The sequence below is a fragment of the Poecilia mexicana genome, unplaced genomic scaffold, assembly GCF_051168715.1.
Source record: "Poecilia mexicana isolate PSO_F unplaced genomic scaffold, ASM5116871v1 scaffold_4, whole genome shotgun sequence".
Taxonomy (NCBI): domain Eukaryota; kingdom Metazoa; phylum Chordata; class Actinopteri; order Cyprinodontiformes; family Poeciliidae; genus Poecilia; species Poecilia mexicana.
In genome coordinates this window covers 2,592,113-2,616,275 of record NW_028263373.1, presented here as the reverse complement: position 1 = coordinate 2,616,275, position 24,163 = coordinate 2,592,113, and the positions used below count along the sequence as shown (strand labels likewise).

General features: G+C 45.6%; 1 protein-coding gene across 5 annotated transcripts in view; it reads right to left on the bottom strand.

Annotated features, from left to right (window-relative positions):
• Positions 1-24,163, bottom strand: part of pde4dip (phosphodiesterase 4D interacting protein) — a 74,588-nt gene that overhangs the window by 26,733 nt on the left and 23,692 nt on the right. Inside the window, exons 4-17 of one of the 5 annotated variants that reach the window (XM_088004769.1) lie at positions 16,141-16,251; positions 13,724-13,800; positions 13,070-13,193; positions 12,840-12,985; positions 12,593-12,707; positions 4,067-4,204; positions 3,863-3,982; positions 3,273-3,350; positions 2,432-2,641; positions 2,198-2,356; positions 1,260-1,355; positions 1,042-1,179; positions 756-935; positions 263-457 (exon numbers count right to left, since the gene is read on the bottom strand). In XM_088004769.1, coding sequence (XP_087860895.1) covers positions 263-457; positions 756-935; positions 1,042-1,179; positions 1,260-1,355; positions 2,198-2,356; positions 2,432-2,641; positions 3,273-3,350; positions 3,863-3,982; positions 4,067-4,204; positions 12,593-12,707; positions 12,840-12,985; positions 13,070-13,193; positions 13,724-13,800; positions 16,141-16,251 — 1,887 coding nt within the window. Of the gene's footprint in view, positions 1-262; positions 458-755; positions 936-1,041; positions 1,180-1,259; positions 1,356-2,197; positions 2,357-2,431; positions 2,642-3,272; positions 3,351-3,862; positions 3,983-4,066; positions 4,205-7,689; positions 12,119-12,592; positions 12,708-12,839; positions 12,986-13,069; positions 13,194-13,723; positions 13,801-16,140; positions 16,252-24,163 lie in introns of those variants that run through there. The other 4 variants (XM_088004770.1, XM_088004768.1, XM_088004766.1 and 1 more) reach the window with 4 other exon arrangements.

The window sequence follows — 24,163 nt, the reverse complement described above, 5'->3', positions numbered from 1 at the left end:
GAAATGCTGCCACCTGCAGGTGGGAGGTAGTATCACGTAAATCCAATGTTTGTGACAGTTTTGTGTAATAGTCATTTTGTTGATTTTCTGCTGATTGATCTGATTTGGCAGCAAACAGGTGAAAACTGCTTTGATTTTTAGAATCATATTTAACAGCTGTAATCTCTTTCTGGAGTCTGGAGGGCCACATGAGAAGCTTGGGCGGGCCACAGCTGGCCCCCGGGCCTCCAGTTTGTCCACTCTGTTTAAAGTCTGGCTGTACCTGGATGTACTGGTCCCTGGAGCTGATGGTTCTGAGCAGGTCTTGGACCTGCTCCTGGTGCTCCCGGGCCTGTCGGGTCCGGTCTGACATCACTTCCTGGAAGAGGCGGTCTTTCAGCTGGAGGCGGAGCTTCAGCTCCTCCAGAACCTGACCCGACGCCGACTGGACCTGAGGCAGCAGAGAGCAGAGCAGGTCCTGCAGGAAGCAGGAAAAATATATGATGTATGCATCAACATGTAGCCTGTTAGCTTCATGTAGCTGGACTTGGCTAACTGTGTTCCTTCACTTAGACAAGAGAAGCTAACCTGTGCTAAGCAGTTTTTTACTCATTTTGGACATTTGAAATGTTTTGCAGTTCCAGTGTTAAATATTCATTAATTTTAACGTTTATTGATCTTTATTATTAGCGTCATATTAGCTGAAAATGGTCTCAAAACAACATTAATGTTCATCGGGATAACTTCTGGGACGATTCCAGGAACGTTTAAATCACCTGGGCCTCCTGCGTGCGAGCGAGCAGCGCCGCCTGCAGCTGCTCAATGACGCCGTCTCTCTCCTTCAGGATTTGACTGGTCCGCTCGTCTGCGTCCCGCTGCTGCCGCTGGAGGCCGGTCCAGGCGTCGGCCAGCTGCTGCAGCTGCAGCTCCTTCCCCCTCAGCAGCGCCTCCAGGCTCTGGGTCAGACACACAGAGGGTGGGCGGGGAGCCAGAGCCGGAGCCGGAGCCGGAACCAGAACCAGAACCGGAGCCGGCCCACGCCTCGCTGCAGCGAACACTTACAGCGATGGTTTCCTCGTTGTTGGCCAGAACGCGGCGCTGCCTCTCCAGGTCGCGCTCCTTCTCCCGCAGCAGCAGCTGCAGCTGCCGACTCGCCGCGTCTCGCTGCTCCGCCGAGCGAAACTTCTCGTCAACGGCTCGCTGCAGGGAGGCAGGACCAGCAGGACCGGGTCAGGTTTTAGTTTCAGATAATGAAGTGAAATCGGAGGGTCTGCGTTCACCTCCAGCGCTCGGTCTCTCTCCGTTATTCGCTGCCGCAGTTTCTGCAGCACAGAGTCTCTGTTCTCCTTCGGTTCCTTCAACATCTCACCGTATTCCTGCAGCACAGATCAAATCAATTAGTTTATTTAATAATGGAAGAAAAGGAGGAGAAACTTTACAGACTTTTATATTAGTCTAGAATAAAATACAGAAAATGATGAAAACAGCTTCATGAGAGAAATACATTAACATGGAAGAGAAAATGTAATATTTGTTTAGTAAATTTTGAAAAAGTTAAATGTTGAAGCAAAAAGGAACTGTTCATAATTTAATGAACATGAATCCTAAATCTAGAATTTTGTTCAAACTGTTTTTTTTACAACACTGAAATGAATAAAATAAATCTTGATAATATTTAAACTGATGTCGTTTTCAGCCGTTTGTTTCACACCATGTTTATGACGATTGGTTTATAAATGAACCTGAAGCTCAAACTGCTGATCGTCTTCAACGTTGTGGTTGAATCAGAGAAACTCCCAGCTCTCCGTTTGGTCTTCATATTCTGTGTTTTTTAAGTACGTTGTGTTTTCCACAGGTAGCTGAGTGATCAGCTACAGAAATTTCATCCTGTGTGCAGGAGCCCGTCCCTGATTGGCTCCAGCAGACGACGGAGACGTCCCATTGGTGGCCTGCTGACTTCCTGCCTGACCTCCACCGGCCTCGCGCTGCTGGTCGGTTAAACTCTTTGAGTTTCCTGTTTCTCAGGTTAGTCCTGGTTAGTTTCCTTCAGTTTATTGTTTGTGGCTCTGAAGCCTCTTGTTGTAACATGTCGGTCAAAAATACGTCTTTTTACAATAAATAACATGATAAAACGTTAAACTTTGTCTCTCGGGATCCTTCATGTTTTGATCTGGTCGCTGCAGTGACTCCGCTCTGCGGCTGCAGTTTGACCTCTGACCTGAAGCAGCTGCTCCTTCAGCTGCAGGTCGGCCCTCAGCTCCGCGACGCTGCGCTCTCTCTCCTCCCTCTCCCTCCGTCTCTCTTGCTCGCCCTCGCTCAGCTGGTCCTCCCTCGCCTGCAGGTCGGATCGGACCGTCTGCAGAATCAGCTGCAGCTCCTGGACACAGAAACCCATCAGAACCTCTGCTGCAGGCGCCGGCGTCCGGCCAGGTCAGTCGGCGGCTCTGCTGACCCGGTTGTGTCGCTCCGTCTCCCTGCGGTGCTGCAGCGCCCCCTGTAGGTCTCTCTCCAGCCTCTCCAGAGCCCGGTTCTGATCCTCCTGAGCGCGGTGCGCCCGGCGCTGAGCGCGCTGGGCCGCCTGCAGCTCCAGCTGAGCCTGGAACAGCGCCCCCTGCAGGGCCAGAACCTCGCCCTGACCCGGAGCCGCCTCGGTGCCGGACAGCTACGGGTTGGGGAGGGGCGGCAGGTCAGTTAGCTGCACTGCATTCTGCTAACGTCAAAGAAGCAGCTGTGGCGTCTCCACAGATCACATGAAGCAAAAACAGAAAATTAAACCAAATATTTCTGTTTACATAAGGCACTGAAGTAACCATGAGATAAACTCATAATTCAGCCAAGGTGGCGCTAGCGCTCATCATCTATCAGCCAATAAGAGGAGACGCCTGCGTCTGAGTCAGAGCAACAAGCCCCGCCCACTTGGAGCAGCTTTTTGGGGAAACTATGGTCGGCCATTTTACATTAGCCTCTCAGTTTCTACGCATTTCAATTAAACTAAACTTTTTCTGTGATGCTGTGAACCGCACTGGAAAAACAACAACAGACCACTTCCTGTCGTCTTCTTTGTCGTTTCCTCCAGCAGTAACAGCCGGATGTTCATCATGTGACGTGATGTGAAAATAAATCTTTCCATCAGAGTTTTGTGAAATTTTATTCCCATACGGCTGAAAAATGATATCTTAGCGCAGAAGGCTTCTATCAAAACGGGAGTTTTTATGAAATTTGCTAATTTCTGTTGGTGATTTTGGTTGCAGTAACTCTGGTTGATGGAAACGGTTTCAGACGACGGCTCAAACCTGGCTGCGGTCAGCGACCTCCCTGAGGGAACGCAGCGCCTGGTTCTGCTCCTCCAAGACTCTGCTCAGATCAGAAACCTGCAACACATGAACCCGGAGGTGCAGCCGTTACTCATCCAGCGCAGGAACAAACTCTGAACAATCAAAGCCTCTTTATTCTGTCTGTGTCGGCTGCGCTACGCACAGGCCCGTTGCCATAGCAACAACAGCTCCACTATCGAATGGGGATTCAAAAACACTCAAACATTTCCACACGACGATCATTACATTCAGTCCGTCACAGATCCATGTTTTCAGGCTTGATGTTTATTTTGTGATTATTAATAACTGATCGTTTTTAAATTCTGCAGCATCTACATGTTACGATTGTCAAAGTCAAGCTAGCATAACTGAGCTACGTCCCTCTTCCTGCTTATTGTTTCATAATTTAAACTTTTTCCTGACCTTATCATCTGTCAGTGTTGACATTTGGTAGCAAAGCACTGCGTCTGTTTTCCTTTCACATATCAGAGGTACGCTAATAGCAGCTAGCAGCAGTGTTAGCTGTTAGCCAGCAGCTTTTAGCATGCGGCGCGTTTTGCTGCTCTCACCTCCGTCTCCTTGGAGCCGACGCCGTCCGTCAGGTTCTGGATGAGCCTCTCCTGCTGCTGCGCCTCATCCTGCGCCGAGCGCAGCTGCAGCTCCATGGCAGCCAGACGCTCCTGCAGCTTCTGCAGACCAGACAGAAACATCCTCAGCATCTCGGAACCGGACCGGCCCGGGAGCCGGTTCCGGCCCGGAGCCGGGTCTGGTACCTGGTTCCGAGCCTCGCTCTCCCTGATGTTGACCTGCAGCGATCGGACCTGGTTCTGGGCCTGCTGCAGCTCTGCCACACACTGACCCGCGGCGCTCTGGTACCGACTGAGCTGATCATGCTGCTCACCGATCAGCCGCTGGGAAACATCAGGGAAACAGGAAACGCATCAGGGAAACAGGAAACGCATCAGGAAAAACAGGAAACGCATCAGGAAAAACAGGAAACGCATCAGGAAAAACAGGAAACGCATCAGGAAAAACAGGAAACGCATCAGGAAAAACAGGAAACGCATCAGGGAAACAGGAAACGAATCAGGAAAAACAGGAAACGCATCAGGAAAAACAGGAAACGCATCAGGAAAAACAGGAAACGCATCAGGAAAAACAGGAAACGCATCAGGAAAAACAGGAAACGCATCAGGAAAAACAGGAAACGCATCAGGAAAAACAGGAAACGCATCAGGAAAAACAGGAAACGCATCAGGAAAAACAGGAAACGCATCAGGGAAACAGGAAACGAATCAGGGAAACAGGAAACGCATCAGGGAAACAGGAAACGCATCAGGGAAACAGGAAACGCATCAGGAAAAACAGGAAACGCATCAGGGAAACAGGAAACGCATCAGGGAAACAGGAAACGCATCAGGAAAAACAGGAAACGCATCAGGGAAACAGGAAACGCATCAGGGAAACAGGAAACGCATCAGGAAAACAGGAAACGCATCAGGGAAAACAGGAAACGCATCAGGAAAAACAGGAAACGCATCAGGAAAAACAGGAAACGCATCAGGGAAACAGGAAACGCATCAGGAAAAACAGGAAACGCATCAGGGAAACAGGAAACGCATCAAGAAAAACAGGAAACGCATCAGGAAAAACAGGAAACGCATCAGGGAAACAGGAAACGCATCAGGGAAACAGGAAACGCATCAGGGAAACAGGAAACGCATCAGGGAAACAGGAAACGCATCAGGGAAACAGGAAACGCATCAGGGAAACAGGAAACGCATCAGGGAAACAGGAAACGCATCAGGAAAAACAGGAAACGCATCAGGGAAACAGGAAACGCATCAGGGAAACAGGAAACGCATCAGGAAAAACAGGAAACGCATCAGGGAAACAGGAAACGCATCAGGGAAACAGGAAACGCATCAGGAAAAACAGGAAACGCATCAGGGAAACAGGAAACGCATCAGGGAAACAGGAAACGCATCAGGGAAACAGGAAACGCATCAGGGAAACAGGAAACGCATCAGGAAAAACAGGAAACGCATCAGGAAAAACAGGAAACGCATCAGGGAAACAGGAAACGCATCAGGAAAAACAGGAAACGCATCAGGAAAAACAGGAAACGCATCAGGAAAAACAGGAAACGCATCAGGGAAACAGGAAACGCATCAGGGAAACAGGAAACGCATCAGGGAAACAGGAAACGCATCAGGGAAACAGGAAACGCATCAGGGAAACAGGAAACGCATCAGGGAAACAGGAAACGCATCAGGAAAACAGGAAACGCATCAGGAAAAACAGGAAACGCATCAGGAAAAACAGGAAGCGCATCAGGAAAAACAGGAAACGCATCAGGGAAACAGGAAACGCATCAGGGAAGCAGGAAACGCATCAGGAAAAACAGGAAACGCATCAGGAAAAACAGGAAACGCATCAGGAAAAACAGGAAACGCATCAGGGAAACAGGAAACGCATCAGGGAAACAGGAAACGCATCAGGGAAACAGGAAACGCATCAGGGAAGCAGGAAACGCATCAGGAAAAACAGGAAACGCATCAGGAAAAACAGGAAACGCATCAGGGAAACAGGAAACGCATCAGGGAAACAGGAAACGCATCAGGGAAGCAGGAAACGCATCAGGAAAACAGGAAGCGCATCAGGAAAACAGGAAGCGCATCAGGAGCAGAAATCTGGTAAAACCCCAGAAATGTTTCAGTTTAAACGACTCTCAGAAAGTCAGACTTTTTCTGACCGAATCTCATTTCCATTTTTTACAAAGTTTAAAAAGCAGAAAAGCTGCTGGAGGAAACGGCGGGCTGCTTCTGATCGAACCTCTGACTTCATTTGCGTCATGGCTCTACGAGCGCACAGTGAAACTAATTCCAACATGGAGGACGCGGCGCTGCTGCTGGTTCTGAAGGACGAAGTGAAAGTCGGCTGATGTCCCTGCAGGAAGTGGTTCCTGTAACTTCCTGCTTTTGGGACTCAGATCCTGGTTCTGCTTTGCTCGGTTAAAACGTGAAGCTGAATACAGAAAAGGTTGTAAATGAAAATGTTTTTATTGCTCAGAAAAGGTGAAATGTTTTGGTTTTCTTCTGAAAACTCAAACTGGAGCCTTTTTACACGTTTTCACTATTTTCACAAGTAAATTGTGTCAAAACGATTTGAAGTTTTTAATTTATGATCCTACAAAAACAAAATCAGATGTTTTAAATTAAAACAGTTCATGGTTTGTTGTTGAAGAAGCAGTATCTTTGTTGAATTTAGTTTTAAAATGTTTTTTTTGGCCAGCCTGCTTCAGCTGCTCGTTTTCCGGGTGAACGTTCAGCCGGCTGATCCTGGATCTTAACTGGTTTCACTGGTTGGATTTCTGGCTGCCTTCCACAGGGAAACTGATTTGGGAGCAGCTCTTTTCCTCGTTCCTTCGGCTCCAGCAGCCGCCGCCTCCGATTCGCTGAAATCTGCCTGGAGATTCCTCGCTCCGCTGGGTAAACTGGGTAAACTGGGAGCTCTCTGCCACATCCAGGCCCGTCATTTACATCACAATGGGAGTTATGAGGGCCACCGCGTGGAGACTGTTGCCAAGGCGACACAGGGGTTGCTAGGATACGGACGTTGGGGAGTGGTAATGGAGGAGAAAAGGAAAAACTCCTGTTCCCATTTTAAATCCAGAGAGGGATGTCCAACATGCGACCCGGGGGCCATTTGTGGCCCTTAGGCTGATTTTTGTGGCCCCCCAAATTTATCCAGTCCATCAAAGGTGGTTGATGCAGATTTACTTTTTATACATTTATGACAGAGATAATTTTCTTACGAGTGAAAATGTAAAGCACAAAGTATTCACCGTTTTATAAGAAGTAAAACCTCGTTTATCCAGAGTTTTACTGAAAAGCCAACTTTGCTGAACCCAAATCAGTAAATTTATTTAATTTATTAAAGATGGTTAAATATTAGTGTCTTAAAATATAACTGGAAGTAAATGCGCTCTAAATATTAAATGTGTGAAATGTCTTTCTGCTATTTCAGCCAAATCATCCCTTTCCTAAACATAAACATTAACTACTGTATTTGCTTGATTTTAGTTCTTTTTATTTTTATTTTTCTGGCCCACTAACAGATGGGCGACATCACGGGTGTAAAATTTTAATCAAAATGTTTTGTAGCTATATCGGAACATTATTCAAAAACCTATGTTGCTACTTTTTTAGTGAACTATGTGACACATTAACAGATGTTAAATCCAGAAAAAGTCAACTAGAAATGCTCAGTTCCCCAACATGTGGCGCCCTCTTCAGGCGGCGCCCCTTGGCGCATGCCCACTTTTCCGGCCACTGCGCCGCCCGGCCCTGATGGGGACCTGCCTGGGGTCAGGGGTCTCCTGGTCTCCATCTACCTGCTGGAGGCGGAACGGGCCGCACTGGAGGTAATCATCCAGCCACTGCTCCTCCAGCTCCTCCAGCTCCGCCTGCAGCTCCTCCTCCGGACAGAGCACCACCACCTCCGGGACGGCCGGGTGGGGGGACAGGCTCGGATCCAGCTTGCCTTTGACCAGAACCGGAAGCTTGCTGCCCCTGGGCGGGGTCACCGGCCGGTACTCCCAGCCCCGCAGGAGGCCCAGCAGCACCTCCGCCACGGACAGGGAGCTCCCAGTCTGGGGTTTTCTCCAGAAGGGACCCGCCTCCTCCGGGTTCGGGTTCGGCTCCTCCTTGGTTCTGTGGAGTTCCAGAGACTCCACGGAGGATGCGGGGCTGTGGCTCCGTTTGTCCGCCTCGGCGGTTCTGCTCAGGTCCTCCACCCCCAAAGCGGAGGCGGAGTAGCGGGTCGACGGCCCGCAGGAGGTGCTTCTGCGCCCGAACCTTCTCGGAACCTTACAGACCGCCTCGTAGTCCGAGTCCGCGACCCGCAGCGCCGCGCAGCCGCGGCACCTGCGGGGCTTGTGGCCGGCCTCGGCTCCGGTGCAGTGGTGGAGAGGCTGGTCCGGCGCCGCGTCCTCCCGATCCGCCCAGGACTCGAACCCGGAGAACACCAGGTCGTCCTGGATCAGGTCCGAGTAGCTGCCGTCCAGGTCTGCGTCCTCCCCGCCGGCCTCCCCCGGGTTGCTCCTGCGGTACAGCCCCGCGATGCAGAGCCGCAGCCGCTCCTTCTCCAGCAGCAGCCGCTGCAGGCGCTCCAGGGACAGCGCCTCCACCCGGGCCACCACCGTGTCGAACCGGAACATCCGCTCCAGCATGAAGGCGCACTTGGAGCAGGCGAACTCCCCGCGGCCGTCCCGGCCCAGCCCGCGGCCCAGGGCGTGGGCCAGCAGCACCTGCAGGCTCAGCTTGGCTGCGGGGTGGAAGATCCAGCGCCGCTGGTTCCCGCACAGTTCCCGGGCGCAGATCCGGCAGGCCTCCTTCATCCTCACCGCGTCCAGCATCCCGCAGGGGTCAGAGGTCACGATTGGTCTTCAGGTCTTTAATTAAATCCGATTTAAATCATGAATGAAGCCGCAGAGTCCCGCGGGCTGATGGAGATGCAGATGGAAGAAGCTGCGGGGCAAATCTCGCCGGATCCCGCAGGCGGGTCGTGAATCACGCAGATTCTCCTCCTGGGCTGTGATTTTTTTTTTCTTTCCCCGGAAGGTTTCATGGAAATGAAAACGCGGCTCCTTTAAATCTTCCCATGACAAAGAAAATAAATCCCGGTTTTCCTTGTCCAGGGTCAGAATCTTTACGGTTCCGGTTCTGGTTCCTGTCTCAGTTAACGGCAGACCCGGCCGCGGACGGAGCGGAACCGCTGCTTTCACTGCGAGGAGGCGACGGAGAGGAACACAAAGATCCTCTATGTCAGACAGAATGCGTCACTCCGCAACCAAAGATCATATGTATGAAGGAAGATGCTCCACTCCAAAAACTACAAAACTCCCCGATGAATGGCTGTACTGTGACTGTGGCGCCACCACGTGGCCAGGTCGGAGAATGCAGCTTTTATCAGAGACATGGAGAAACTCAACTATTTTTATTACTTATGCGTAGCTGCAAAAATTCAACCCTGTCTTCCTCTTTTTATGATTAAATATTCAAAAATAACATTTCATTTCCCCCAAAATGTTTAATATATGTAAAATGCCTTCACTGAGAGAAAAGTGTAACTTGAGTCAATATCAGTTTCCACAAACTGATATTTATTTACTTTGATATCAATGGACTTTTGTCCTTAATACCATTTAAATAAATCTGTTGCAGTATTTAGCATCATGTATTAAACACTCTGCACACTCACATGAAAAAAATTCAAATACTTCATGAAATTCCCCAAGAAAAAAAATGAGGCAGACTTTAAAGGCTACTGAATCAGAAAGCAGATGTTTATGTTCTGATCTGGAATTTGTGGAGGAGTGAGACCTCTTGAAAACGAAGAGCGGTTTCTCTGCCCTGGTCTTCACCTCACTGTCTGCACACAACCAGGAAATGTCCTCCAGAAATTAATCACTTCCTCCTGGAAAATAAAAAGTATCCCCACAGCGAGCTTTTGGTTACCGGTGGCAACCGATGGTAGAATCTGGAAATAAAAATCCTCTGGATTTAAAACATCAAGCTTTTCTGGTGCAGGTTGGACTGGATTTGGTTTTGAAGGACAGAATCTCCTGCTGCAGTTTTGGAGAAAAGCTTCCACTCAGCCTGTTGTCTTAAAGGGACAGTACGCCTCAGAATAAGCGGAAATATTTCACTGGGAGAGGAAAGTTTCCCCAGCAGAGAGACTGGGACCAGTGATGGGAAGACACAACAAGCAGTAGCAGTCTACCAACGTTCCTGAACAGGCCTCTGCGGTTTTATGTCAGTCTCACGACCGTTACGACACGCCAACATCCATTACTCCACAGCAACACTTCCTGGATGACATCATCACTGCTAATCCACCTCCTTTGCTTTTGACGCTACTCTTTAAATGTGTCTGGTTTTACAGACAGAGAGACGGAGTTGGGGATCAGATCCTTAACCTCTGGCTGGGTGTTTGTTTGGGCTTGAAGGTCATCCATTTTGTTTGCCAAAGATCTTCTATTTCCCATCGTGAAGGACGGAAGAGACGCTTCGAACTTCCTGCTTCTCCTTTTCAGTTCCTCTGGGATTTCAAGTCAGAGTTCAGGTATTATTTGTAAAAAAAATATCCCACATTGTTGCCATGGTAACGCAACCCTGAAAGTTAAAAATGGACGGAAATCGTTCCAGCTGAACAGCATGGAAACGACTCGACCCAGAAAACGGTGCCGCCATCAGCAATGCTAATCTAAGGATTCAGAATCTAAAGAAGTTTAAAAAATATTGCATGAATAAATATCTAAAGCTCTTCTTTTACTCTATTTTATTGATATTAATGATGTTTTAGCTGCTTTGGTATTTTGTTTCCACATCGCAGAACACAGGGAGCCATATAAGGGTGGAAGTTTATCGTATCGTTTATCATTTATCGTGATAAATTTCTTAACAGGATCATTTTGTCACAGTAAATTCCAAACAATGATGTTAAAAACCACTAAAACTGACCTTAGTCTCAGGATTATTGGCTTCATTATCTTCTATAAATACCAGGAAACGTGAAGGTAAAGACTGGTGTCCTAAATGAACCCGCTGCAAGTGGGAACGTTTTAAAGATCAGTTTCTGTGGGGCTCTTATTGCTGTGACACTCAGTCATTTATATCACAACAGAATCGCACCATGACATCCCGTCCATTAACTGGTTCATGCCCGTTTCCGGGGCAACCGGAGCGCCTGGTTTCACCGCCTCACAGATAAACCAAACGTCTCCATCCGTCACAGCGAGCAGCATCTATGTTGATAGATCTACGGCCATGTGGGGTTTGTTTTCCTGGACCGCCGCCGGATCCACATCCGTCACCGTCCGGACGCCACGGCAACCATCCATCGTCTGGGACGAGGCTCGCAATCAAAGATCAATTAATCCCAATCAGAGGGAAGTGCCAAACATGGCCGACTGACGGCGGCGGAGACGGACGACCGTCGCCATGGTTTCTTCTCCCGCTCCTCATTGTTCCGAACGGTCAGCGGATTGCGATTACAAACTAATGTACTGACGAATGTTTGCGTTTTATTACAAACAGAAGTTTTAATGTAACATTTTAAAAACTGAATGAACTTTATAAAGTACATCTGTCTGCTGCAAGGCGCAAAGAAAACAGAAAAATAAAATAAATTCTGGTTATTTAGATAAAATGTGCATAAAAACCAGATTAATCATTCACAGCAGATTTTATCCTGATGCACCAGTAGGTGGCGCTACAACATATTAAACAGCAGGAATTCATTTTAAAAATAAACAGATTATAGGAGTTTCTGGGGTTTTATTCAGTGCGGTAAAAGCAGTAAATACCAACTGTGTGTCGTTTTATGAGGCTGGTTTTACCTTCAGGAGGAAGAGGAATGACTCCAAACATTTTGGTCAACCTCAGGAAGATTTCAGGCTGAAACATTTTGACTTTAACTTCCCTAATGCAGCCGATTGCCTTCATCAAACATGTTTGAGGAAATTCAGCGGCCATGATGAAACCCAACTGAGACAAAACAGAAAAGATCAGAGGTCCGAACACACGACCCTGTGGGATTCCATCATCGTTTCAGCAGAAGCTGCTCAGACGTCTGGTGGTTTAAATGCTTCTAATTTAACATTTTGTTCTTAGTTTCAGTCATTAACATGAAGGAAATCTCTCAGGGGTTCAAACTCCAACTCCAGAAAAGTTAAATAAATTACAGAAAAACATAAATATTAAATATGTTTCAACTTTGACTAGACATTTTTTAAATATACACATCAAGTTTATTTAATATTCTTAAAGCCTCATTAATTATGGAATAATTAAATCCACTGCACTTTAAAAGCTTAAAGCTGTTTTTTGTTGTGTTTAATCAGATCAGCTGAATAAAATTATTTCAGCCAAATATTTGTTTCAATTAGTATTGATTAATTCATTATATGGATTTATTGCATTAAAACCTTTTCTTGTACGATTAATTACACTTTTTTATATAAAAGTTCCAGTTGGAACTTTTGTAATTGCATGTTTCAGGTACACCAGTATATCTGACGCACAAGCTACATTCGCTAACAGCAACAGGCGATGAAGCCACGTCTCTCTGACGGTGGACTGGCTCGTTTAGTCGATAAAGATTCAGATTAAAATCTGATTAATTATTCACAGACTTTATTAAATATTTTCACATTTTTCATTAGTTTAAAATCTTCAGTGTGAAGTTTTATTTTTGCTCTAGCCGTCAGGAAAGACAGATGGGGGTAAAAATACCTCAGCGCCTCGTTCTCTGTTCTCCAGCGAGGATGAAAGGTCATGAACTTTGACCTGGAGCTCTTCGACCTGGAGGCTTAGCGACTGTTTCTGCTGCACCAAATCCTCAATCAGCCTGAAACAGGAAGTGGAGCGAAGCTCAGAGGTCTGAGGGCAGAACTCACCCAGAACCAGATCTACATGAAGTCTGTGGTGAACTGATGTTGGGTTTGTGTTGAAGAGGAAGAGTGAAAAGGTTTCCAGTCACCTGTCTGCGTCAGTCGGACTCGTCTGGACTCGAGCCGAGTCTCCGTGTTCCTCCATCTTCTCCAGCATCTCCCTCTGCAGAGCCAGGCAGCGCTGGGCCTCGGCGTCCGCCATGCGCCGGGCCTCGCTCCGGGCCGCCTCGGCCTCCTGGACCACACAACCACAACGCTCAGGTGTTCAGTTCATGATGACCGTTTCTGGATATCAGCCAATCAGGAAGAGTCTCTGGACCTTTTGCAGCAGCTGAACTTTGTCCTCCAGCATCTCCTGCATGTGTCTGACCTCGTCCTGCCGCTCCAGCAGGCGGCGCTGCAGCTCTGCTTCATTCTGATTGGACAGAACCTCGGCTGTGGATCTGAGTGGGTCAGAACATCAGCTGCTGTTTCAGCGAGGCGGCAGAAACAATTCAGCTCCTAAACATCAAAGATTCTCTTGTATTTAGAAAGAGAAAATCTCAAAACATGTTTCTTGTTGTAGTTGGATATTTCTGGCGGTTATTATCCGAGTCATTTTTCCTCCAAACAGGATTTAAAACCAGGAAGTAAAAAAGACAGAAATGCTTTAAGAAAGTCATGCTGAAGGGACACATTTTGCTCTATTTAGTTTAAAAAGCAAAAAACTTACATTTAAATTGATCACAAAATACAAATTTATAATTCATTAGATATCTGAAAACCCCAAATCTGTGACCCCGGCTGAGGATTTAATATTTGACGTAAAACAGGATCACCATCAGCTTCAGCTTAGCAAGCAGTGGGTTTAAAACGTTGTCTCTGTGCAGACATTCGGCCTGGTCTGAAGGTTTTCTTCAGCTGAAATGAAGCCGACGCCGGCCCTTTAAGAGCACCCAGCAGGCGGGAGACATGAAGTGGGTCGGCTACTCACAGCGCCCGGTCAAGAAGCTCCTGCTTCTCCTGCAGGTCCTTCTTCAGACTCTCAACCTCCACCTTCAGCTCAATGTTCTGCAGGACAAACAGGAAGAACGATGAGAAACGTCTGACCACTTCCTGCTCACATCCTGTTTACTTCCTGCTCACATCCTGACCACTTCCTGTTTGCTTCCCGCTCACATCCTGACCACTTCCTGCTCACATCCTGACCACTTCCTGCTCACATCCTGACCACTTCCTGTTTGCTTCCTGCTCACATCCTGTTTACTTCCTGCTCACATCCTGACCACTTCCTGTTTGCTTCCTGCTCACATCCTGTTTACTTCCTGCTCACATCCTGACCACTTCCTGTTTGCTTCCTGCTCACATCCTGACCACTTCCTGCTCACATCCTGACCGCTTCCTGTTTGCTTCCTGCTCACATCCTGACCGCTTCCTGTTTACTTCCTGCTCACATCCTGACCACTTCCTGTTTGCGTCCTGCTCACATCCTGACCACTTCCTGTTTGCTTCCTGCTCACATCCTGACCACTTCCTGCTCACATCCTGACCGCTTCCTGTTTACTTCCTGCTCACATCCTGACCACTTCCTGTTTGCTTCCTGCTCACATCCTGTTTACTTCCTGCTCACATCCTGACCACTTCCTGTTTGCTTCCTGCTCACATCCTGACCACTTCCTGCTCACATCCTGACCGCTTCCTGTTTGCTTCCTGCTCACATCCTGACCACTTCCTGCTTGCTTCCTGCTCACATCCTGACCACTTCCTGTTTACTTCCTGCAGGTTCAGAGTTTCTTTCCCTGGACTCAGGATCAGATTCCAGAGGTCAGAGGTCATCATCAATATGTTTAAAGCTAAAGCAGCACAGTCTAAGTTTTAGCAGTGAGTTGACTGACACCAAATTTTGGTTGACCTCTGATGACCTCTGGAAACTTTTTAAATAATATCTTTAAAAAGTTTTTACTGCACAAACATTTGACCCCAGTTCTGGATTTGGGTGATGTGAGGTTGACCTTTTGACCTTTAAACTTTCACTAATATCTTCAAAGCAAAAGCAGCACAAACAAACGTTCGACACCAGTTCTGTTAGATCTGAGATACAGATCTACGTTTTCCAGCCATTCTCCAGGGTGGAGGAATGACGGAACCAGAACCAGAACCAGAACCAGCGACCTCTCCTCTGGGTTTGTGTTTGTTTGGGTCTAATCTTGGCTCCTCCACCTGCTGCGTCTGTAACAACATCCAGCAGCGCCTCCACTTTTAGCCCCTCTCTCCGTCTGCAGCAACAAACCGGACCGGACCGGACCAGCGGCTCTGCTCACGTGCAGCAGGTCACTGACCCACTGACACACAGACACAGGTGTCCGGTTCAGATCCAGAGCAGGGCTAAAAATGGAGCAGGGCAGAATGTGGGTCAATGGGCTGCAGACGCACAAAATAAAAAGATTATTTTTAATATTTTACAAAGAAACGACGAGTTTATACTCTTTAACCTTCTGATTTTATTCTCCACAGATCTGACTGACGTTGGGCTCACCTTCAAATCTCAACAAACTGGTGACAAATTATGTTTTTAAAAAAAAAAAAAAATACTGAGTCAAAACTTTTGGTTTCCATATTCCAGGAAGTAAATGGAAACATGAAATTATCAATAATCCACCAGTTATTACACTCATAATTATGACGACACATTAGCGCCAGTAGACAGAAAACAAGTACATTTCTGTCCAAAACTTAGAAACTCTCATTAATTTCAGACGTTTTCTAGAAAAAACTCAGATTTCTGAGCTCCAACAAGTTCAAAATTTGCAAGTAAAAAACTCAGAAAATTTGAAATAATTCTCAGAAATTTGAAGAAAAAAAAAGAAAGAAAAAAGAAAATTTCAAGAAGTTGAAAATTTTGACTTTTGAAACTCAGAAGTTTTTGATTTACTTTATTTTTTTCTGTCTCCAACGGTCCTAACGCCGTCATGAAACATCCATGATCATAACAAGAAAACCATATTTAACATATTTAATTTAAACAGTGGATGAACAACCATTATTTATTCAAATTCAACAAAAAGCAAAACTAGCATCAAGAACAAAAACGCCAAAAATTAACTTATCATAATCACATGTTCATATGATAATTTCAACAGTTTTATAAATTAATTTTGCAGCAACACTTTTTTGTTCATGCTACTATTATATCAAAGATATTAATAAATTGGACGGAGGATTTAATAAGGTTTTATATTTGATTTTTATAACCTTTGTTCTTTTTCCTTATTTTTTCTCTGATATTTTAGTTGTTTGAAATAAATAAACATTTGGTTTCAAAGATATTAACAAATGTCTCCAGAGGTCACCCGGTCCCACAGATGTCCTAGTTAAAGTCTGCTGTGAGTCTCTCTGGGTTCTGCCACTCACCGCCCTGTGGACGCCGTCGCCGCTCTGATCAAACTTCTGCTGGATCTTCTCCTCCAGGAAGTAGATCCGCAGCTTCAGGCTGAAGTTCTCCTTCTTCAGGTCGTTCAGGTGCTGTGAGACGGTGCGGTAACCACGGAAACCAGAGTTAGCCATGAGCAGCGGCGCCGCGGGGGCCTCTACAGACCCCATCACACCAGAAACTACCGAAATGTCCTGAAGAAACGCAACACAAGCTGAGCAACTGCAGCACAGCTGAATGAAGCTATCGCTAACGCTAAGACAGTCTGGTCAGGGTGGGATCAGCTGGGAGGGGCAACAGGGGCTTCTGTTTTACCCCCAGAGAGAGAGAGATGAAGAATGTGAGAGCAGAGCGTCTGATGAGAACCAACAGAAGCTCTGACTGACTGCAGCTAACAGAAGGAGGCAGAGCAGAAAAATCATGCAAGAGTAAAACGTATTTGGTAAAAAGTCGACTCAAGTCCTGAGTAACTGATCAAATTATCAATCATTTAATACTTTAAAGTTACACCAATCCACTTGGGAAATCTACATGAACAACGATTGATCTAGAAAAGGAATTATCTCCAAACTGCATAGCATGTTAGCGCAGGGATCCTCTGAGTCTGGAGGGAGGATGTCTAGGAGAACCTGCCTCCAGCACCACCAGCCTCAAAGTCCTGCAGCAGAACTACTGAGGACGTTTGTGACGCCAGGACAGCTTCATGCAGACGATGGTGCCGTCCCAGACCCGCGGACAAGGAAACGCTCTTCCATCGTGTCTGGAAACGCAACAAAGCTCAACAACAAGGAGGGAGAGGAGAGCAGCTCTGGTACCAAATGGTTCGTCCAGAAAAATAATTACTGCTGGGTTTATGCCAACTGCTCGCAACTGAGTAAAAGTAACTAGTTACTACCCAACTGAGGCTAACAGTAAACCGGATCTGGTTTTCCTGGAGGTCAGAGGTCAAAGATCAATCACCTGGATTCATTTGGTCTCGTTTTAATTTATCATGCGATTCAATGATTTATTGCAACAGGCCTGCTAAAGTACATTGTAGGAATAAATAATAAAAAACATTAAAAACTAAAAATAAAACACTATAAACGTACAAAAGAAAATAAAATATATTAGGGATTCCTAAAATACAATTTTATATTTACAAATGTTAAGTTGAATGTTTCATGTAAAGACAATAAATAAATTCCAAATAAATAATTCTAAAACAAAACAACAAAAGTGTTCTGGCAATAAGGATCAAACTGTAAATAAGCACAAAATTAAACTAAAATATAATCAACGTTAGTAGCAAAGATTTTGTGGATAAACGAAGAATTTGACTCACAACGTAAATGTTAAATTTCATCAAATAAACTAAATGACTCACATTCAGCACAGGATTCAGTTCAACAGAAACATTGATTGGAGACACGGACCGTGACCTTTGACCTCTGATGCGTGTTTCTGCCAGCGTTCAGGTGAGTTCAGCTGCAGCAGCGTTTGGGTTTTTCCTCCCGTCTCTGAATGAAAGCTTGTTTAACCACCGCTATGATCCGGCCACAGGGAGGCGCTGTGGCTCCAGCAGGCCTGGCTGCGGCTGCACAGGAACCATGCAGAGCGTTCAGCGCCTCTCTTCAGATGAACCCGAACAAACTGCGCTAAGAGCTGCAGGGACTTATCAATGTGGGCAGCTCAGCAGCTGAATGACCCAGAGACCAGTTCTCATGATTTTATCAGAATCTCCTTTTGCTCCTTCTGACTCCTCAGTTATGAACCAATTCATCTCAAAGCAGATCACTATAAATACCTGCAGGATCATTTTCAGGTTGCTGCGGTTGTTCGGCCATAAAGAGACCTAAAAATAAAAACGGATTGAATTTCCTCAGACAGCTGCAGCTTCTGGCTGCACTGCTGCATTCCTCATTTAACATTTCATATTAAACACAAACTGAAAAACACGACACAGTTCTGCTGAATTTCACCCGTTTCCGTCTGAATTAGCAGCTTTTAGCTAACGGCAGGATTTTCATACAATCTGCCACAAACAGAGCAGACCAACAGAAGGTGGCGCTGTCGCTCTGGTTCTATTAAATCTACATAGAAATGGACGCAGTTTGTAAAGTTACACAGTCACAAGTTAACAGCAATAATTTCAGATATTTAAAAAACATTTGTTTGTTTGTCTGATTCATTCAGTTATAAATGTCAAAGGTTGTAACTAAATAAATGGAGTCAGGCTAAATATTTAGTTAGCAAGTTAAATATAAAGCTCCAAACTAAATATTTAGTGAAGACACAATATGTATTTCATTGGACAAACTAAATAATTATCTACTATCTAAAAATTAAGAAACAAGCTCAATATTTACTAAATAAACACACCAAGCTAATTCTTTTTGTTTGCTAAAATATCTAGCTTAATTATTTTTTAGTTATTAACCAACTTAATATTTAGTTTGAAACTGATACTTATAAACTAATTACTAACATGGTGAAACTATGACCTTGACAGGCAACATAATCCAGATTATTGCTGTTCATTTCTGACAGATTTCCTCTAGAAGCTTCAGGTCAGATTACATCAGGATGGCACTTATGAGCAGAACTTCCTGTTTCTGGGTTTTCAGTCAGAAAGACGTTCAAACTGCAGCAAAGAGCTAAACAAATATAAACTGAACCAGAAACACTGAAAAACTTTCATTTCCACAGAGAACCCAAACATCAGTGAAATTCCTGCCAGACGATTCCAGGTTTTCCTGTCAGACTGTTAGCAGTGCTGAATAACTGAAGTGGAAACTTCAGCGCAGTCACTCGGGTCCAGGACCTGAAAACCCGAAACGCCAGCGGCTCGTCCAGAGGTCAGGGAGAAACGATCAGAACAGGAAGTGGGATTAAAATGAAATCAGCCAAACTGTCCAGGAACACTGAGACCCCACTGAGCCTCACACAGGATCTTCATGGCTGACCGAAGCCTGGCCCCACAAGGGGCAACGCTGTTTTGGGGTCAGGGGTCAGATTTAGGGCTAAGGTGTGAATTGAGTTAGGGTGAGGTTTAGGCTGTAGAAATGAATGGAAGTAAATGGAAAGTCCCCACAAAGATAGACATGCAAGTGTAGGTGTGTGTGTGTGTGCGTGTGTGTGTGTTTGTTTGTAATACCTTGTGGGGACGATTTTCCTGACATATGCTACGTTGTCGGGACCAATCGCTCCTCATGGGGACCGGAGCCTGGTCCCCATGAGGGGAAACCCTGTTTTTAGGTCAGGGGTCAGAGTTAGGGCTAAGGTATGAATTGAGTTTTGGTTGGTTAGGGTTAGGAAAAGGGTAAAGGTCAGGTTTAGGCTGTAGAAATGAATGGAAGTCAATGGAAAGTCCCCACAAAGATAGCAACACAAACGTGTGTGTGTGTGTGTGTGTGGACTGGCATGGCCCTTGGAGTTTTCCAGTAACAGCCTGACATTTTCCAGGTGTCCAAACAACTGATTGGGTTTATTATGAAAGAACCGCAAAGAACTGAACCAAAGAACTGAACCAGAGAACCGAACCAGAGAACCGAACCAGAGAACCGAACCAGAGAACCGAACCAGAGAACCGAACCAGAGAACCGAACCAAAGAACTGAACCAGAGAACTGAACCAGAGAACTGAACCAAAGAACTGAACCAGAGAACTGAACCAGAGAACTGAACCAGAGAACCGAACCAGAGAACCGAACCAGAGAACCGAACCAGGGAACCGAACCAAAGAACGGAACCAGAGAACTGAACCAAAGAACTGAACCAGAGAACCGAACCAGGGAACCGAACCAAAGAACTGAACCAGAGAACTGAACCAGAGAACTGAACCAGAGAACCGAACCAGAGAACCGAACCAGAGAACCGAACCAGGGAACCGAACCAAAGAACGGAACCAGAGAACTGAACCAGAGAACCGAACCAGAGAACCGAACCAGAGAACCGAACCAGAGAACCGAACCAGGGAACCGAACCAAAGAACGGAACCAAAGAACTGAACCAGAGAACCGAACCAGAGAACCGAACCAGAGAACCGAACCAGGGAACCGAACCAGGGAACCAAACCAAAGAACCGAACGAGAGAACTGAACCAGAGAACCGAACCAGGGAACTGAACCAGGGAACTGAACCAGGAAACCGAACCAAAGAACTGAACCAAAGAACTGAACCAGGGAACTGTTGCTGACTCAGCGTAGTCAGAGGAACTTGTTATGTCAGAACAACCGTTTCCTGGTGAGGAGTCGTCACCAGGATGCCACCAGCCAATCAGAAGCAGAGTCCATGTCATGTGACAGCCAATGAGAACCGACTGATTCTGATTTCTCAGGAAACTGAGAGTAAAACACCAGTTCTTTCAGACTTTTGGGAAAAATTTCCTACGTCTTTGATTTTATCATTTAAAAACTTTTTTTTTTAAATTCTACAAAGAACAGTGAGACTGACTCACTGGTTTTCCAATAAATTTCTAAAACTCTAAAGTGAAACCAGAGGAAGTCACGATGGAGCCGGTAAGCAGGAGGGGATCTGTTGCAGAAATAAAAACCTTTTGCTCGTTGTGATGAGAGAAATATGAGGAGTTCACCAGAGATTACGGAAGATTTCAGCCGTTTTCAGACCATAAGGGTCATTTATCGCTGATAAATGGCCAGCAGGGGGCGACGGCGAGACGGGCCGCTCTGCTGTTAACCAGGGTCACCAGGACATCCAGAACCAGAACCAGGATTACTGTAGCTTCAACTAATGAAATAATAAAAACTGGAACAGATAAAAACATTTATGTTCACCAAAATAAATGAAAACGGGAATTAATGGAGAAAATCTGTAACGTAATCATAATACAAAACTTTGATCTTTTCCAATTCTGCTCCTAAAAATTAACCAAAGTATAAAAAAACTAAAACTAGAGAATAAACGACAACTAAATAATATCTAACTAGTAATAACTAATAAAAACTAACAAACACTCTAAAAACTAATTAAAACTAAGCAGAAAGTGAAATAAAAAAGGTAAATGTAAAGCGGACTGCAGCAGATGTTTCCCGGTTTCCCTGCTGACGTTTCACCTGCTGTGTGGCCAGAAAAACTCGGCTGATTTATTTTAGGAATTACTTCAGTTTTTCTTCTTCAGAAAATATTATTTTTAATAAAAACGATGAGCTGGAACACGTCTGGTTTGGAGATCATTCTGTTAAAATAAATACCTTTCAGGATGAAACACTGAGACCTTCACTGTAACCCAGGGTGTCCAACATGTGGTCCGGGGGCCATTTGTGGTCCCTGGAAGAATGTTGCAGTTCAATAATGCTACAAATTTGGCAGTAATGAGAATTTTAATAGTACATTTAATTCTTCTTTAATGGAAATTTTTAGACAAAGTATTTTTATTTTAACAGACGTTTTCTTTTAATTTTAACTTTATAAGTAGGATTATAAACATCCAGAAACTTTGTACTAAAAGCAAAAAAAAACATTTATTGTTCTATTAAACTTTAGTAAGCCCAGTTTTTATAGAAACTTCTGGTTTTACATTTTGTACAGATATCAAATAGAAAATGTTTGTATGTTTTTTTATGAACCTTAATTATGTCTGAATAAATAGGATGGATTGATTGATATAGAAAGTTAGTATTTAAAAGAGTCATGATGCCAGTTTGTGTTTCAAAGATCTAAATTTATGTGTTTAGTTTTTGCAGTATTCAGGCAGGAATCTGTTCCATTAAGAACCCGATACATTTAATTTTGATGCGTCAGACTGAGATATTAACCCCATTTATCCTCATAACAGGCTAAATAAATCACAGTATTGATATAAATTTTTGACTGTAACGTTACAAACATCAAACCCTTCAGAGACACCAAAGGTGGAATAAACAGATGTTATTAAAACAATAATGAGGAGCAGAAGATTTCACTTATTTAATTAAAGACATAAGATACACATTTGCTTAACTCCTTGTTAAGTTGCCATGGTGATGCAGGTTTACCACTAATGCCTGATGATGCATTTTCTGCACATACAAATGATCATATAAAAAATCGAACAGATTTACGATGTTAATTCTAATCTTAACCACCTCTGTGTTTGGGTTGAGCTGCATTCAGTCAATAATCTGGTTCAGAGTCTGATCTATTTTATTTAGATCTGTTTGGTTGGACAAAGAGGTCAAACATTTAATCTGAAGGTTCTGAAGCCATCAAGCTTCTTCTTTTCTCCACATGGCTGAGCAAACCTGACATCAGACCCTAAACCAGAACAGAAACCTCTGATTTTTTTAGAAAGCCTCTCGTCGTTTTTCACAGAATTTATTTAATTTACCGTCAGGCAGCCGTTCAGGCAGCCCAGCAGGTCCTTTTCTAACACTTCAGTCAATTCTTGTGCAACTTTCTCTGACCTGATCCAAAGTTCCTGTAGAGCCCTGAAGACATCCTGACTCCAACCCAGGAACCATCATTTGAGCTGTGAGCAGAGCTTTCCTCTGCCCCCTAGTGGCCGTTGGTGGCAGCGCAGGCGGCTCCTGGCGGCCTGACAGCATCATTACTGGCAGAAAGCGTGTGTCCACAGTGTCAAACATCCTTCAGGCCCGACATGTGTTTGCTGCCTGTTGGCGCTCGGCGTGGAAACACTTGATTTGTGCAGATCTGACAGGAAAGCGTCCTGCTAAGTTAATTTTTGTGTGCGCTGCAGTGCCAGAGCTAATCAGCGGACGTCAACACGCGTACACACTCCGTAATGAGCCAGCGCAAAGACAAGCACGGCTCTGTGCCGCGGCCCAAACAGCCAGAGCACAATATTTACCACGAACCATTCATCTTCAGACAAACGCGCCCGCCGGCCCGCCGAGGAAACATGGAAACCAGAGAGAGCCGGCCCAATCTGCAGGCGTAAACAGAACCGGGCCGGGCCCGGCGCTGCAGGCCAGCCCGGGCGAATACTTTCCATCAGTTTGTGTAAGCAATGATAAACACTTTACATGCAATCATAAGAGCATGCGTTTCACTGGAGAGCGCTGAGCTTTTCCCACCGCTGCACTTCACAGAGAGCGGCTCTGCATCTCATTCCGGCTGTTTATGGCAGATCCAAATTATGGTATCAGGTTCCCCCAAAACCCAACCGACTGTCATGGCCGACCCTCCCTTCCAGGCCGGGACGGGAAGGAACGCTACCCCTCTCTGAACTGCAGGCCGTACGGGAAGAGGGAGAAAAACAAACCCAGACCTTCAGAGAAAACCTTCACTCCTCAGAGGAAGAGCTGCTGGAAACGTCCCAGTTAAAGCCCGGACAAACACATCCAGAATCTGAACTTCTGGGCTGTGTGTGCATGTAAACCTGAACTCATTCCGGTTCTGGATCCAGATCCAAAACCGGATCTAAACAGTCTGAACCAAACATCTCCTAACGTCTTCATGCTGTGCAGTTTCTAACGAGCCTGCGGTTCATAATGTGTCCACTGGGTGGCGACAGCAGAATGAGACTGATGTTGAAAACTCATGAAAGCTTTCTGGTCATGGTGCAAACATTCTCAATAATTATTACTCAGTAGTTACACATTACCGTTAAAATGGTTGGAAATAGTTCTGATTTATTTACATTGACCAAACATCTGATGTTTGCTGCATTTTCACATATTTATGGATAAAAACTAACCTAATAAAGTTAGAAGAGTTCATGCAAACATTACAAATAAAATATCGTGCGATCGGAAGAACGGTCGGAGGAACCGTCGTGGGAACGCGTACGGTCGGAGGAACCGTCCTATGATCGCGTACGGTCGGAGGAACCGTCCTATGATCGTGTACGGTCAAAGGAACCGTCGTGGGAACGCGTACGGTCGGAGGAACCGTCCTATGATCGCGTACGGTCGGAGGAACCGTCGTGGGAACGCGTACGGTCGGAGGAACCGTCGTGGGAACGCGTACGGTCGGAGGAACCGACGTGGGAACGCGTACGGTCGGAGGAACCGTCGTATGATCACGTACGGTCGGAGGAACCGATGTGGGAACGCGTACGGTCGGA